The 17,227-nt window shown below is 37.0% G+C and overlaps 1 protein-coding gene across 3 annotated transcripts in view; it reads left to right on the forward strand.

The window, feature by feature from the left end:
• Nucleotides 1-1,305: 1,305 nt before the first annotated feature.
• Nucleotides 1,306-17,227, forward strand: part of FAM174A (family with sequence similarity 174 member A) — a 34,734-nt gene continuing 18,812 nt past the window's right edge. For all 3 annotated transcript variants that reach the window (XM_025866841.2, XM_073888566.1, XM_025866842.2), the window contains exon 1: nt 1,306-1,943. In XM_025866841.2, the coding sequence (XP_025722626.1) occupies nt 1,504-1,943 (440 nt within the window). In that variant the 5' untranslated portion in view covers nt 1,306-1,503. The remainder of the gene's footprint in view (nt 1,944-17,227) is intronic.

Below are 17,227 nucleotides of genomic sequence, written 5' to 3' on the forward strand. Positions count from 1 at the left end.
TAAGCAAGGAGTAGAAATTCTAATCAACTTGTTGAATGAATAAGTTTTTTTTTTTAAAAAAAAGAACAATGATGGGCGCCTGGGTGGCTCAGTTGGTTAAGTGTCTGTCTTAGGCTCAGGTCATGATTCCAGGGTCCTGGGATCAAGCCCCCCATGGGGTTCTCTCCTCAGCAGGGAAACTGCTTCTCCCTCTGCCCCTCCCCCTGCTCATGCTCTTGCACTCTCTCTCTCTTTAATAAATAAATAAAATCTGGGCGCCTGGGTGGCTCAGTTGGTTAAGCGACTGCCTTCGGCTCAGGTCATGATCCCGGAGTCCCAGGATCGAGTCCCACATCTGGCTCCCCGCTCAGTGGGGAGTCTGCTTCTCCCTTTGACCCTCTCCCCTCTCATGCTCTCTCTCTCTCTCTCAAATAAATAAATAAAATCTTAAACAATGAAATAAAAAAATAAATAAAATCTTTAGAAAAAAATGTTAACTTCTGGTTCTGGTCAGGCGTTTTTTGTTAATTATCCGCTCAAACCAAAATTCCATGTTACTGATGTCAAAATTAAATAGATAAGGAAGGTTTGATTCAAGATTATGGCAAGAGAGAGGTCACAACTCTATTCCAGCTTACGTCCTTGGAAACTGCTGGAGATTTTAAAAGCTGGGGTAGCGTGCATCATAAACCACTAATTGGCCTTCCCCCAAGGAAATGCTTCCTTTTTACCCTAATTTCGTGACAGAAGGTAGTTTTACAATTTGGCACAAGGTGCGAGCCTGAGTCAGGCTCTCCTACCCTTCCACAGGGACTGGGAGAGAGAAGGGTGGCTGTCTTCTTTGATTACATTTCAAAAAAATGTTCTTTTAAAAAGACAGCCCTTGGTTGTAAAACTGGCACGAACTTTTAAAAGTATTTCTATCTCAGAAGGACAGAGAATGAATTTACAATCACAAGTTTCTAAAGTAAATGCTCTAAGGAAAGGGAGGTAGTCTTAGAGGCAGTCAGAAAGAGGTCCATAATTTATACCTGAGCTGAGGGAAAGTCAAGCTCGTCTTGACCAATGATTAGCTGTTTCTGCAGTTTTGTACCAAGGAACTCAATTATGAGCTTCCAATCTCTCATGGTTCCCTAAGCATCGTTGCTGTTCACTTTACACAACCTCCTTTTGCTTACTTTCCTACTTTCTACTTCTGACCAAAGCGCAGAGCTTGTCCGTTCTTTCTGGCAAGGCGCGTGCGCAGAAGACCGTGCGCGCCTGACGTCATTGAACGCGCCTGCTCCTACTTGTTAGCAACCTAAAGCGTCCGTAGTATCACCGGCTGCTGAGATGTACGAACTTCCGGTTGTCCTGGCAGCTGTCGCTACCGCTGCTGCTGCTCCTGCTCCTGCCACCTGCCAGGGCCGGGCCTCAGTTCAGGGTTTGGTCACTTCTTCGTTCTCCACTGCGCCCATGGTTCCTCCTGGAGCCAGGGCGGCGGGCCCGGCGGCTCCCGCGTGGTGAGAGGGCAGTCCAGGGACGATGAAGGTCCCGCACTGCAGTTGCTGTCTCAGCCACCTCTTGGCCTCCGCCCTCCTGCTGCTGCTATTGCTGCCAGGTTTGGGAGGGCCTTTGACTTTGCTGTTGCAGGCGGCCGAGGCCGCACCGGACCCTGGGCCTCCGGACCGCGGGCCGCGGACCCTGCCGCCCCTGCCTCCCGGCCCCACTGCCGCCCAGTTGCCGGGCGGCGCCCCAGCACAAGCCGCAGGGCCGCGGGGCGCTGAGGGCAGCAATGGCAGTAGCCCCCGGGCGGGGCTCTCAGCAGAAGACTCCGGAGGGAAGGCGGGGGAAGAAGACTCAGTGGGTGGGAGGCTTGCTGTGAGCCCCAACCCCGGCGACAAGCCTATGACCCAGCGGGCCCTGACCGTGTTGATGGTGGTGAGCGGCGCGGTGCTGGTGTACTTCGTCGTCAGGACAGTCAGGTGAGGCTAAGCCTCCATGAGTTTCCCCTGCAGGCCTGGGATGGGCTGCCTGGTGACCTAGCAAGGCAGATTTCTGTGACCTGGCGTTGCACCTGCTTGCCCCCATTATCAGGGATGCCTGCCTGAGTGCGATTGTGATGTTTGTCTTTAAAAGCCTGTGGGTACCATTGGAAGAAGTTAAACCACCAAGTAGTTACTCTCTTTCATTTATAAATTATAAATTAATACCTCACCTCCAAATCTCTTTACTTTGCTCAAAGGGCACACTTTCCTTGAAGACGAAGCAATCTTGTATTGACCACACTATCTTCTAATACTTCCCTTTTTTTACTCTCTATATTGTTGTGTACTTTGTTTTTTTGCCTGTCAATGCAAGCCTCCTAAGGACAGGATTCCTATTAGTAACATCTGTGAGACTTAGAGTTCTTTGTAAAATACTCTCACTTATTAGAAAATTAGTATTACTTGGATTAATAGTAGTGCAGAAAGACCTTATGGATATTTTATAAAATTTAAAATTTATAAATTTAAAAATTTTTAAAAATTTATACAATTTAGAAGAAAAGTTATTCCTTATGAGCAGTTTCTCATATTGGTCTTTAATCGGCCATATAAATAATTAGATTATAATATATGACGTTTCCCACATTCCACTGTTTTTGACCTGGAAAAGTAACAGTTTTGTATGGTTCAGTCTATGCCATGTACCCCATTAATCGGAAAGATTTAGCACTCATTTTGCATGGCACAAAGTATTTCAGTGCAAAATGTTAACAATTGCATGATAAGATGGAAAACCTATGCAACAAAAGAAAAAAATGTCAAATATATTCAATTTTAATATTGGAGCAAATATTTAATACCTAATGAAACTAAACATATCTGACTTCAAATTTACAAAATTTTGAACTCGTAAATGGGTAAATTTGATATTTCACTTACCAAAAAAGCCTTTCTAAAATGAATTCATCTATAAATAATAGTTCTATGTCATTCAAGAGTTTAAATTTATCAAATAAGTCATTTGAGCCTATTCTTATTATAGAATGGTAGATTATGGAATTCTTTAAATTTCAAATTTGGAACACTATGGTGACTTAAAATGACACCTTTCACCTTAACTGTGAGGAAAATGACTCAGAGGAATAAAGTGATTTATCTTGTGTCCCATGGGGTCTAATATCTATGATTATAAATTCCACTGTCTGTTTGAATGTTTTTCCCTCTTTTTCCCCGTTAACAAGAAGTCTAGGTCCGACATATGATCAACCTTTGGATTAAGTAGACCAGGTCATTATGTTGTTTAAGTACCAGGTTATGAATCAGTAGATGATTGATTGCTACTTATTATTCTACTTAATGCCATATAAAGTAGAAAAGGAATTATGTAATCAAATTAATGACATTTATTATTGTTATCTGTCACCTTCATTTGATACATTTTATTACTGAAGTAAAATCGTTTTATGGTGTCAATTGTGATATTTAAATATTCCATGTAATAAGATGACGTGGAAGAAATCTATTGTAAGATTGTAAGGTTGAAAATCTATAATAAGATTATTATTTAAGTGGCTTAGATGGTGACTATCTTTCTGAAGAGCTGACATATAGAGCCAAGACATAACTATTTGAAGGACTCAGCCAAGAAAAGAGCTGAGGGAGCAACTGTCTAAGTAGTTTTTATCTCTTGTGGAGTTTTGGTGTAGTATTAAAAAAAACACTAGTATTTGAGAAGACTATTAAAATGCTGCTCCCTTTTCCAGGTTCATATGTATGGGAACCTGGATTTTCTTTATATATTTCAACCAAACAACATATTGCAAATGATTGAATGCAGGAGAAAATATGAACACCTGGCTGTTTTCCTTTTTCTATCTAGTTCTGTTTGTTTAAGCCAGACATTAAAGGGATTTGAAAAAGTCTCTATCAGTGCCATTTTTCACCTTTTTTCGTTTTATTTTTGACAAGTATATATTTTTTTTATTTTATTATGTTAGTCACCATACAGTATAGTTTTTCATTAAAAAGATATGTTAAAATGTAATGGACTTATTATTTTAAATGATAAATATCATAATGTGTCTTAGGTTTCATATATTAAATATTGATATGTATAATCCACATAAAACATAAGTTCTTTGGAGTACTGAATAATTTTTAAGACTGTAAAGGAATCCCAAGACCAAAACATTTGAGAACCACTGGTGTAAACAGCATTATCTAATCTAGATACTATTGGTTCACAAAGCCAGCAAATCCAGATCCACTTTCTGTTAAAGGGGAAGTGAGAACATGTTCATGAGGTGTTAAAGACATAGCTAGCCACCATATGAGACTTTCTTCTTGATATAAAGATTGAAGAAAATTGAAGCAGAAATTATTTTTCTCACTGTTATTTAATACTATCTGTATAGTTCCTATAAAGATCCAGAGTACCCTGAGTATTATGTTTCTTATGCTTGTAAATTTTGGGTCTGATGATAACTTTTTTGGGATGATCCTTATCTTTTCATTTTGCTTCTACGTAATTTATAATCTTATATATAAATGTTTATTGCCATTGATTTTCTATCTTCAGTTCTGTAAATCTTGGAAGGGTACAGTCTTCAGTATGATTTCATTGGATGGCTCACTAACATATTGTATGTTAACAGCCAAATTCTGAACTATGGCTAAGAAAAACTTCACCTAATCAGTTAACCAGCATCTAATATATTCATTTATTCATTTTTTAACCATCATCTGATATATGAACATTCAGTTCAAGTCCTAAATTTAGTTGGCTACCTGATGTTCCAGGCTTGATTGATGCCAACAGTGTTTGGGCAGTGTTTAGAACTCATATACTTGCTTCAGGATTATGGGATAAAAACTATTTATTTTGATGAATGCCCATTTTGGCTCTCCACTTTGAAAGTATGTGTAACAGCACACCAACATTAGTTTATTTGTGCCGGGGGAAAAGAATGGGCAAAAATCATTTCCTTAACTCTTAGGTGGTAACACTGAGAATATTTTATTTGTAAAATACTTTAACTCCATGAAACTTATAAGTTGTTTTGTTTTAATCTAATTGAGTTATAATGAATATGTGACTGGAAATAATAATAATTCACTTTGAGGCTGAAAATATTCCAAAAAACAATTAGATTGTCTCCGTAGAAATTTAAAAAATATATACAAGGAAAAGAGTAGGCTTCCTAAGATTAAAATATATAGTCTCTATGAGAAGAGGCTCCTTGTCTGTCTTACTCTGTACTATATCCTAAGTGCTGAACATTATGTACAACATATGATAGGCACTGAATAAGTAGTTGTCTAATAAATGAGCATTCTTTTTTTATATATTTTTATAAGTAGATGGTAAAGATTTGGAAATTTAATGGTAATTGCTTCTTATTGATAGAACAAGGAGGAATGAGGATCTCAATTAATAATACTTAGATTTCCTTCCTCTCTGTAGGGCATTCTTCCACAATAAAGCAAGAAAAAAATTGCAGGGTCATTATTTTTTTTAGCATGCATGTTGATCGTTATAAAAGCAATTTTGGTATAACTTTGTGAAGAATGGTCCTTGCCTTTAAAACAAGGAATTATTTCTTTTTTCATGCCATGGCACTGACGCTTTTTCATTTTGTATTCAATATGGTGTATTAGGAGACCAAGGCTTGGATTCCAATCCTGACACTTTTCCTCTCTGATCTTAGCAAGTCACTTAACGTTTCTAGTTTAATATCTCTTGATGTAAAATGGGGAAAGAAAGCTATTTTGTGTAGTGGAGATGAGCATGAAATTTAGTATAGTAGCCTTCATTCAGGCAGTCAGTATTTTATTCAGTTGCTCAGAACTGAGTACTGGGGATCTAATGTGAGCAAAATAGATGTTTCTGCCTCCATGGCACTTAGAGACTAGAGGAGTGGAGAGACACTAATCAAACAATCATATAGATAATAAAGAATGTACAGGATGCTCTGGAAAAGTAATAAAAGCCAGGTCCTATTAAAACTTAGTTTCTAGCAAATTCACAATATTAATTTAATGGTTCCTATACCTATAGGTTAAGACACTAAATTAGTTTTCTTTAAAAGAAACTTACTTTGTAACTGAAACATTTTTGAAATTTTACTTATCATCAGATATCTAACATTTGTTAGTTATTTATGTACCAGATGCAATGCCACATACTTCATGGGCATTTTCCATTTTAATACCTTCCAAAAACCTTGAAAATAAATAACACTATTCTTGTACAGGTAAAGAAATTGAGGTTAAATAATTTGTCCAAGGGCACATAAATAGGCCATGCAGAACTGCATTGAAACCCAGCCCTGTCTGAACTTTTTCAACATGCCTAGTTACCATACTGCTTCATGTTATTACTTAAAGTCATGAATTTAAAGTGATACTGCACATAAGGGTGGCTAGCTTATTTTAGGACAAAAATCAGGTGAATATTATATGTATAGTACCTTTCTGTTTAAAACATAATGGTTTTTGTGAATATTAAAAATCTCAAATTTTATTTTTAAGAAGTGAGTTAACCTTAGCATTTATTGATAGTGTATCTGTGCCAAACTGAAATAATTTAGCATTCTACCTCAACCCCCTACTTCCCTTTCCTCCTCCAAAGGTTTTCTTTATTTCCTAAACATAGTCAGGGAGTAGTGATATTTTACAGCAACTTCTATTAATCTGATCATACATAATTCTTTTTTTTTTTTGATCATACAGATTTCTACCTCAGTTCCTCCTGGAGCAATTCATTATTGAATTATGAATGTGGGATTGGTAATGATATCTTTCCCATCTGGTTACTTAACAAGAATCTCAGTTACAGAATTTATTTTTTTATACTCCCAGAGGACCTATGGTTTTGGCACTACTTATAAAATCATAAGACATCAATAGAAAATCACTCAATTTAAGCAAAAATAGGGAATACTTTGACTACTTAACATTTATGTATTTACTCACTGCCATTTATTCAGTAAGTATGCTTGAGCAATTACAGCATGCTAGTGGTAGGCCCTGTGGTGAGCACAGCAGTGCTCAAGATGAGAAAAGTCCCTGCCTTCTTGGAACTTATAGTCTATGTGTGGATACATCATTGGAAAGTGGATTTTTCTCAACAAGTATAAATTGTTCTGGTTTGCCATTTGTTCAGCTAGGTAGGATATATTGAATGTTTTATATAGAGACTCAGAGCTTGGAAATATATTTAACAAGTATACATTCTTAAAGAATTGATATTCTTTGCACAGATGAAACTTACCTTTCCCAAATGTTTAGTCATACTCTTAAAATATTATAAATTCTAATGTGGCTTTGTGGTCAGATGTCAAAATGTCAAGGTGATTATGTATCACTGGTACATCCAGGGAAACAAAGTTGCTGGGAGACTCATAGAAACTCTATGAGAACAGAGACTATTTACTTATTTTGTACCCAAGACTAAGTGCAGTGTTTATACCCAGATATCTGGTAAATGAAGTAGGTTTGACCAGACAGAGAAAATAAATGTTTAGGTAGGGAAAATAGTTATTAGGTTTTTCAAAAGAAATAACATCCCTCGTCCATCTCGTGTAATTTTCCTTTCCTGCTTCCTTCTAATATTAAAGGATTAGGTTACAGCTTGTATCACTCACCATTTCGGTTAAACACATGAAAACGGTCCTGCTAACTTAAACTAAAGGGTATTTTTTTAATCTCAAAAAGTCAAAGAGTAACTGAAGAATTAGGTTTTAGTAATAGGAACTAAAGCAGTTTAGGAGGTAAGAAACCAAAACGGAAGTTTCTTTCGACTATATAGATATGCAGTGATTTTCAGTCTCTTTGTCCCTCAGTTCAGGAATTGAATTCCATGGAAGGAGAAATAAATTTGGCCTACTTCTTGGCAGAGATGGTTGCAATCCTAATTATTACCTCACCAGACTGTGTTAATTGTGATATAGATACTACCAATAAAGGAATATGAGTGTAAACAGGAAAAGAATACAGTTACCAAAAACAAGAGATGTTTACCTCCCTGATCCTGATCCATCTTTGCTCTGGGTTTCAAGGAGGAATATAAATTATTCATACCCATCTTCCTAGATATTTTTTTTTAATCCAGCAGTTTAAAGTACAAGTTCCTATGACTGGCTAAAAAAGTGTACTGCAATTTGACCATCTGTCCGTAGTCACTAATCACCTTCAAACTATCAAGTGTTCTTTGTTCTACCAGAGGAGTCATTATTCTGAACAGTTTGGCTGCATTTGTTACTTATCACTTAATTCTTGAGTTATTTTTGCTGCCTTGACCTCTGTTTCATTATGCTGTCCTGATCCCATTTCAGTGTAGCCTGATGAGAAGTCAGATTCCCTGAGTTCTAACCGTAGCTTTACATGAGAGTATACTTGCTGTATATCCTTGGCTGAGTTAAATGACAGATCTAAGATTCAGCCCAGGTTTTGTAAAATAGAGAAAATGATAGGATTTACCAGAAAGGATTGTTTCAAGAATCTATACAAAGTACTTAACACAGTTCCTGGCACATAGTAACTACTCAATGAATTTTAGTAGTGATAATGACTATTATTTTTCTTCTTTCATTACTATTTTATGATTTCTTCCACTGGTCTTGTCTCTTTTCTCCTGTAATAATCTTGGCTTTAGGGAGTGCTTTTAAAAAGCTATCTCTCCACTCTGTTTTTCTACATGTGATAATAGGATTTTCTCTACTTAGGCAATGTTCATCAGGTGTGGAGTTTTGGGAGATAAATGGTTAATTCGTTGGGAGTATTAGGCCCAGGGTAACCCTTCCTGACCTTTTTCATGTCATGCCACACTTAGAAATGATATCCATGTGGAGTGAATGCTTGAGACTATTTACCCTGATCTCTGTCCACCTTGGGCCCTGTTAGCAACCCAAGGGCAGAGGGGATTTTTGTTTTGTCACATCAGTAAATCATTTGCATTTATGGCACAGTGGCTGGGGAATGTTTGTAAAATGGTGCTGAATGTGGACTATGCAAAGAAGTGGTTGGAGAAGTTATTGTGTTGGCTACCTTTAAATTCAGTCAAATCATTTCATGATAAGTTTGAGTGACTATTATGTCTCTTAATAAACTGTTCTGGGTATTGGATAAGTTTGAGTGACTTAACAGTCTAAGTATGGGAACTTAAAAGATAATTAAGATGTCTTACTTTTCCTCAAGGAGCTTCACATCTAGTGGAAGAGTATCACTGCTTTTTGTGATAAGAAATTGAACTTTGAGGAATATGGTGGCAAGAGATTAAGGTAGTTGGAGTAGGCTGCTTGGGAGTCTCATTCCCACAGACAAGGCTATTTGGACAGTCAGTTAATACAGCAAAAACTTTAATTTGTATAGAAGGCTGGGATCTTTATTCCTAATCAACATGAATGATCTCTAAGAACTTTCCCTGTAGCTGAATCTAATTTTCAATCAGACTTTTCTCTTTGGATATGTTTTGGTCACTCTTAACAATTTTGGCTGTGCCATCAGGGAGAAGTATTGAATAAGAGGGGGGGTGATGTTCATTTAAGAATATAATATTGAAGTATATTCAGATATTAATAGTAGGAAAAGAGCCAATAGAAAAAGAAATATTGAAATGAGAGGTAAGGAAGGTCCTTGAGAAGACATGGAAAGAAAGAATATAAATAAAGCCCATGTAGTGGGAATAGCATGGGTGAGAGGGAAGAGGTATCCTCCACTGAAATGCTCTTATATCCACACCTTTCATTTGCTCCTCTGGGTTGTTGCAGTCTGGTTTCTCCTTCTACCATTCTAAGTCTTTTTTAAAAATTTTTACTTATTTTATTTGAGAGAGAAAGAGAGAGAGAGCATTAGTGGTGGGGGTATGGGTAGAGGGAGAAGGAGAAACAATGCTGGGCCTAATCCCAGGACCCTGGGATCATGACCTGAGCCGAAGGTAGATGCTTAACTGACTGAGCCATCTACAGTTGTCAGAGCTTGGTAAGAGAGACTAAAGAATGTACAGGGGCTTTTGACTGCTTCAGCCTAGAAAGGAGCCTAATTGTATGAAGGACTGGGAAGTAAGAGAGAGAGAGTGTGTGTATGTTCCAGATTAGGTGAGCACTAGTAACATCTGCCTTATGAAGTGATACGGCACATCAAAGGTCATATAGCTGGAATGCGTCCAAGCTGCTGAAGAATCCAGTTTGAATTTAATTCAAACTTGGCATTCCTTCTATATTGTTCAGTGAGTTCTTAAAGTGATTAATTGATCATATTTTCACTTTTTCATTTGGATGAATTTGCATTTTACAGAATAAGAAAACAAATTCTTAATGATACTGAAAATAATAAGCAATTAAATAAAGCTTTCGCGGTTACCTTAGTCTGTACTATTTCTTACAAATTGTACACATCATAATGAATGCACATTGACACCCATTGGGAAACTATCCTAACTCTTGAAAAAGTAATGCAGCTATATAAAATTAACAAAATTTAACTTTAATTGCCTTCTCTTTTTTCGTCTTGCTTTTGACTGGCTTACTCATTCACTGTGTCGGTCTTTTTCTACTTCATAGATTCCGGCTTCTACTTTTTACTTTCTTAATAAAAATTAAGTAATTTAGTAATTTAGGGCTACTGTGACCCATTATTCCCCTTACTATGTAGACCTTGCAGTCTCTCCATGAGTTTATTAATCTCCATCACAGCTTCAAATTGTCTCATGTTCTTGTTTGCACCTATGTGCATGTGTTTTCTTCTACATTGATTTCCTGTGGTAGATATTCTGATTGGGTTATCTTTATCGACTAGGCCACATCATCAGTCACAATCCAATCTAGAGATTGACAGCCCTTAGAAAAAGTGCCCATCAGAAGGTCATATTGTGGTTGAGAGTAGGGGATTTTGCACAGTAGAATACACCATTAACTGCTGCTACCCACTCAAAAGAGCTTGTAGGCAAAGTAATTTTTCTTAGAGTAGGGCCGCATGACAGGTCCCGTGATAGCAGGCCTTGTGCATTATTTTAATGTTAGAGTCCCATCTTTTTTAGTGGTAGAAACCAGCTACACTTCCACTGAAAAACCTAGGACTCTGAGGAGTCCATTTTAAAAACAGTTGTGTTCATGAATTTGGGCAGCTGAATCTCTGAGGAGAAAAAAAAATGAAAAGGTTATGATCTGGATGGGGATGAGACTACTGGGTTACTGAAAAAAACAAGTGTTGAATGAAACTGAAAAGTTTTAGTGGACTTTTTTGTGGCACTGTGTTTTTTATTGAAAACTGCAAAGAAAAAAAAAGGTGATTGTTCAGAATGGAGGGATTGTTAATAGAACCTGCCTAAAAAATTCTTAAAAAGAAGAAAGAAGCAAATACACATTTGAGTGATGGAAGATTGGCAACCTAACTCAGAGAAGCTAAGATGCTAAGTGCTCTGATCAGTTAAGAAATTTTTACCTCTATGTAATACAATATCCTATTAAAAGTGACTTGAACGTAAAGGCATATTTTGCTGTTGTTATTTACTTATGAATATGGGCAGACTCAGAGTTGATTCAGTGATTTTGTAAGATTATCAAGAATTCTGTTTTTTTTTTTCCATCCTTGTCCCTCCATAAGATGGCTACCTCAGCTTTAACAATTCTGTTCCCACACAGTAGTGTCTCAAAAAGGAAAGAGAGGGGGCCTGAAAAGAAGCCTTCTCTTCTATGTTTTTGTTTTTTTCTTAATCGGAGAAAACTCTTTCCCAGAAACCGCACTGCTAGAGTCATCCCATTCTCTCATTTGTCTGAACTGCTTTATCTGCTCAGCCCTAGACAATGACTGGCAAAAGGAAAATTCTATTTTCATGATTGGTTTACACCAATTATTACGATCATTATATATCTCTTAGGGCTGGCCCCAGTTGCTCTCTAAACAAAATCATGATACTGTTAAAGCAGAATAAGGTTTCCTTTTGGATAAACAAAAAGCAAATTCTGCTGCTGTGATCAAAACTTAGAGATGGCTTAACCAGAATATAAATGTACTTGTTAATGCAAGTAGCTACCAGGTTATTACTTTTTATTATGAAAGGATGAACCAGAAAATGCAGTTCACTAAAATAATATATTTATTTGGTGTAAAATAAGATCATTGTATTGGGGATCAGAAGACTGTTTTGGTAGCTGATTTTGTGACCTCAGTTAAAATTACTTTGATTCATTAGGAAGACAGTCTTGCTTAATGTTTAAGATCCCAGACTTAGGAGTCTAGTGCCTGTGTTGAATCCTAGCTCTACCATGTACTATTTTAAGTTTAATTTTTTCTAAGCCCTGTCTTTCTATGTATAAAATGAAGGTACTTACAGGATTGTTGTGAGGATTATCTTAGGTAATGCTTGTAAGCTGCTTGGCTCAGGCCTGACATATGTGCACACTAGGTAACTATTAACATTATTAGTAATTTCGTATGTCTAGAGTTGCATTTGTAATATATTTTGGAGTTTTTACTGTATTTTTTTGAACCTCTTCACACCATACTCTCCATACTCTGTGTATATAGCATTTGACTTCTGAAAATAGCTGTTATCGGTGAGTGGGTAGGTCTGACAAGTTTAGAGATAGTGTGGGAGCTGGGGAGATTGTAAGAGAAATCTGCTGGGGAGGGGGATGGTTGATCATAGAGTAAGAGGTGAGGTAGAATGAACTTTGGAAATGCTGATTTGTAAATAGGACCTTAAAGTTGGTTGGGAGGGGCTCCTGTGTAGCTCAGTCCATTAAGCTTCTGACTTTGGGTCAGGTCATGATCCCAAAGTCCTGGGATCGAGCCCTGCATTGGGTTCCCTGCTCAGCTGGGAGCCTGCTCTTCCCTCTCCCTCTGCCTACCTCTCCCCCTGCTTGTGCTCTCTCCCTTTTGCTCTCTGTCAAATAAACAAATAAAATCTAAAAAATAAAAAATAAAAAATAAATAAAGTTGGTTGGGAGATAATTCCATGCTGAATTCTTAGAAGTGTAGGTCAGAAGAATTATCAAGCCTCATATCCCAAGCTTTAGTGCCTGAAAAAGAACACCAGGAAATTCATGAAAAGGCCAAGGTGAGAGGTGAACAAGGGAGCTGTGTGCTTTGCACTTTCCTACAGGACATTTCCTAGCTAAGTTATATAATACTTATTTAGGATTTACTTCACCTATGGCTGTCTACCAGTATACCATCAAATAGGAGACAAGTACAATTCAGTGCATAACTATCACAGGAACTGATGGTATGTACTGAATTGTAGGGAACTGGATGAGAAAAAGGATCTATCAAGAGTAAACAATATTGCAGTATCCTAAACATAGATGAACGTGCATTTGATTTTTTTTTTTTTTTAACCTTTGGGCGTTAGCAGTGAACATTTTACTGGAGATGAACAGTGGCAGGATACCTTGTTGGGGGAGTCTTCTGTTTAGAGCTGCACTTGGTCAAGGTCGTATAATGACAGAGCTTGGTAGCTGATAGGCCAATAGAGAAGACCCAAGAATAATTATGAAAACAAACCAAAGGTATTTTAAAAAAAGCACAGTAGTCAGAGAACTTCAACATGGGGTCAACAGCTCCTTACAAAAGAGTAGAATTAACTCATTTATCCTGTATAGTAAGACAGGGATATCTTTAGCATTGGATATAGTTCCACGAATGCTGAGAATTTAAAAGAAGACCAAAAAAAAAAAAAAAAAAGTCACTTTGGCTTTTGAACAGATAAACGTCAATTATTTAGATTGTAAATTAAGTATAACTACATGTTAAAATGTGATAATTGTATACCCAAAAGATAAAAATGAAACTACTCAGTACAGGATGTAAGCTGAGTATTGGTGGTTCTAATTTGGGGATTTGGGTAGTGTATGAGAATCACCTGGACTTGACCTAAAACATACTAAATGAGTACCTAAGAAGTCCTGGAGTGAGTGCATGTTTAATATGTTTAATTATTCTAGTCCTTTTTTTTTCCTGTCCTGAGCCAGAAGGATGTTGTCCATATTATGATTTAAAAATTGTGATGAATTGTTGAACACTACATCTGAAACTAGTGATATACTATGTGTTGGCTAATTGAATTTAAATTTTAAAAAAATTTAAAAAAGTAAAGATTAGCTAGCTCCTGTAGGTTTCGCTGTGGTATATTTTTGGAGATGATGTTGTTTTCAGGCTTCTCTTATCCCAGGAGTGATGATTAACATAAAAATTGTAGGTTTTGTTATACATAGAAAATGCAATATATATTATCAATCCATATATTTTAGTTAGTTCATTTACAGATAGTAGGCATCTGCTTTATGCCATTCCCTGTGTACTGGGGTATAGTGGTAAGCAAAAACACCTGCTCCCATGAAACTAAGTCTAGTAGGGAAGACAGATAGTTTACACAAAAAGTATACAAGTATATCATTAATAAGTACTTTAAAGGAGATGTACAGCGGTGCTATGGAAGCCAATACTAGGTGTTTATTTGTGACCTAGTGAGGTGGATTAGGGAAAGCTTCTCTAAGGAAACTGGAGGTGAAAGAAGAATAGGCGTTAACACAGCAATAGTGTGGTGTGGGGGGGGAAGTATGAGGCCAGTGACAGAGAACACATGGCCATTATAAGGGAATACGAGTTAGAAGGTTTTGTGGCTGGAGTGCAGAAGGTAAAGCAGAATGTAGAGTAAACAGCAAGGTGAGGCTAGCAAGGTAAGTATGAGCTATCCTATGTTGAATTTTATAAGCCATATTATACAGTTGTTACTGCTGAGCAATATGAAACTACTGGAGATGTTAGAGGATGGAGGAGAGGTTAGTGGGTGACCAGAGCAGATAGAGGTACACGGGTATTAAGCTATATCAGTAGTCAAGGCGATTGATGATAGCAGTGGTGAACACTTTAAATGAATTTCAGTGATTCTCAGGAAGTAAAATCCAAGGACTTTGTGATTGTGATGGCCATGGAGCTACCTTGATTAGACTTCCCTTTAAGAGACCCTGCTGTAGGAAACAGTTGACTGACAGCCTCCAGCTGTCACAGATTTGGATCCATTATTGCATCCATGCCAGGGCCATAATTCTTAAGACTTTTCCAGCCAGTGACTGAGTGTGGCCAAACCTGGGCATCCTGATTAACAGAAGACCCCTTCCTCTAATGGGCAACATTTCTTTTTGTGAAGACATCCCATTGGCCTGGTCAAAACTTTCTTAGAACTGCCTTGTAGTCTACTGCTCTTCCTACCCAGCCATCCTTTCTTTCCACTCTCTTTCACAGGTCTTAAGCCTGCATTAACCTTTGTAGGATCTCCTCTTCTCCTTTTCTCTCCCTCCATCCTTTGGAGACTTTCCCCCTAATAAATCCCCTATGATCTATTAGTTTGCCAGAGTTTCCTGCCGTAACAAAGCACTACAAACTGGGTGACTTAAACAACAAAAATTTTTGACTTCACAGTTTTAGAGGCTAGACAACTCAAATCAAGATCCTGGAAGGCTTGGTTCCTTCTGAAAGCTATGAGGGAATGTTCTGGATTGAATGTTTATGCTCCCTCCATTCATATGTGAATGTATTTGAAGATAGGACTTTTAAGAAATGATAAAAGTCAAATGAGGTCATAAGGGCAGTGCCCTCATCCAGTAGGGCTGATTCCTCTTATAAGAAAAGGAAGAGATTCTAGAACTCTCTCCCTGCACGCACAAAGAAGAGGTCATATGAGCACACAGTGAAATGGCGACTGTCTACAAGCCAAGAGAAGCCTCAGAATGAAACCTGGTACTTTGATCTTGGACTTTATAGCGTCCAAAATAGTGACAAATTTCTGTTGTTTAAGCAATCAATGTTATGACATTTTGTTATGGCAGCCTGAGCAGACTACTACACGGAAAGTTCTGTTCCAGATTTCTCTCCTTGGCTTGAAGATGATGATCTTCTTCTCCACTTGGTATTCTTTCTATATGTGTGTCTCTCTGAAGATTGTCTTTTCTTTTTCTTTTTTTTTTTTCCGACGTCATACTGGCTTAGAGCCCATTCTGATGACTTTATATTAACTTGATTGTGTTAAGACTCTATCTTCAAATAAAGTCATAGTCTGAGGAGCTAGGAGTTAGGATTTCAACATACGAATTTGGGGGAGACATAGTTCAACCCATGGCATAATCTTGTCTCTTACTGGTGTCTGCTTCTTGAAGAACTTGAAATGACAACTGATGGATTGGGTTTTGGCAATGGGGGATGAAGATGAGAGAGATGTCAGATAAAAGTATTTTTATATATATGTATTCATTGAGTTGGATTTCTTGATAAATCAGACAACTAAAATTGTGGCTCACTAATTTTTATTTGTATTATGTTGGTAATGGTAAAGTAATTAGTTTCAAAGTCATTCTTGGTCACTATTTTACTTTTTTGCCAAAAATAGCCAAGACTAAAAAATGTTTTATCAGTAGTTGTACATTTTGTTATTAAGAATTACTCTGCTTTATCATTATGTCTTCAGATAGGAGAGTATGTATATAAAATACCCAGTAAATAATATATCCCTCAGTTTAGTTTTGAATGTGCTATCGAAGAAATTCAGGAATTAAGGAATATTGCTTACATCTTTCCATACTTAATAACACCCTACAGGCTTTCATTTAAAAGAAAACAAAAAGAGTAAAACCAGATGGGTACAGCAAGTTACATTGATCAGTTTTCTCTCTCTCATAGAGTAGTAGAATGAAATGGAGTTTTATTCTGTTGTGTTTATGTGGCCTCATACATTTTTACATAAAATTTTATCAGGCTTACTTTAGCAGTTCAGTTTTATTTTTGTACTGTAGCTTTTACATGCTATTTAAACAGAAATAATTCTTACCAACCTGAGTATAATGGAACATTGAGGAATCTGCAACTATATTAGACAGCTATTTGAATGATAACTTGATTATCTAGAATGGATCTGATCAAGATCATTTACCTGTGCATGCCATGTGATGAGTCAGTATCATTCAATATAATCAGTCATATAGCTATTTTCTTTTGTCCTTTTATCTTCCATATTTTCCTCTACAGATTTATAAAGTCCCTATTTTTTTGTTAAGAGCCAACAAAATTTGTTTTCGTACTGCAATATGCATTTACTATGTCTAATAGAAAAGTGTCATATCTATAATTATATGTGTAATTGTCACCACCCATAGACAAGATTGTGTGTCGTGAACTTAATTAAAACATTCATTTGTGAGAAAAGAACTATAACTGTTAAAATTGTGTGAGTTTTAGGGTGCCTGGGTGGCTCAGTTGGTTAAGCGACTGCCTTCGGCTCAGGTCAT

This window comes from Callorhinus ursinus, unplaced genomic scaffold (assembly GCF_003265705.2).
Source record: "Callorhinus ursinus isolate GAN/ISIS: 27379988/994484 unplaced genomic scaffold, GSC_fseal_2.0 scaffold3, whole genome shotgun sequence".
NCBI lineage: Eukaryota > Metazoa > Chordata > Mammalia > Carnivora > Otariidae > Callorhinus > Callorhinus ursinus.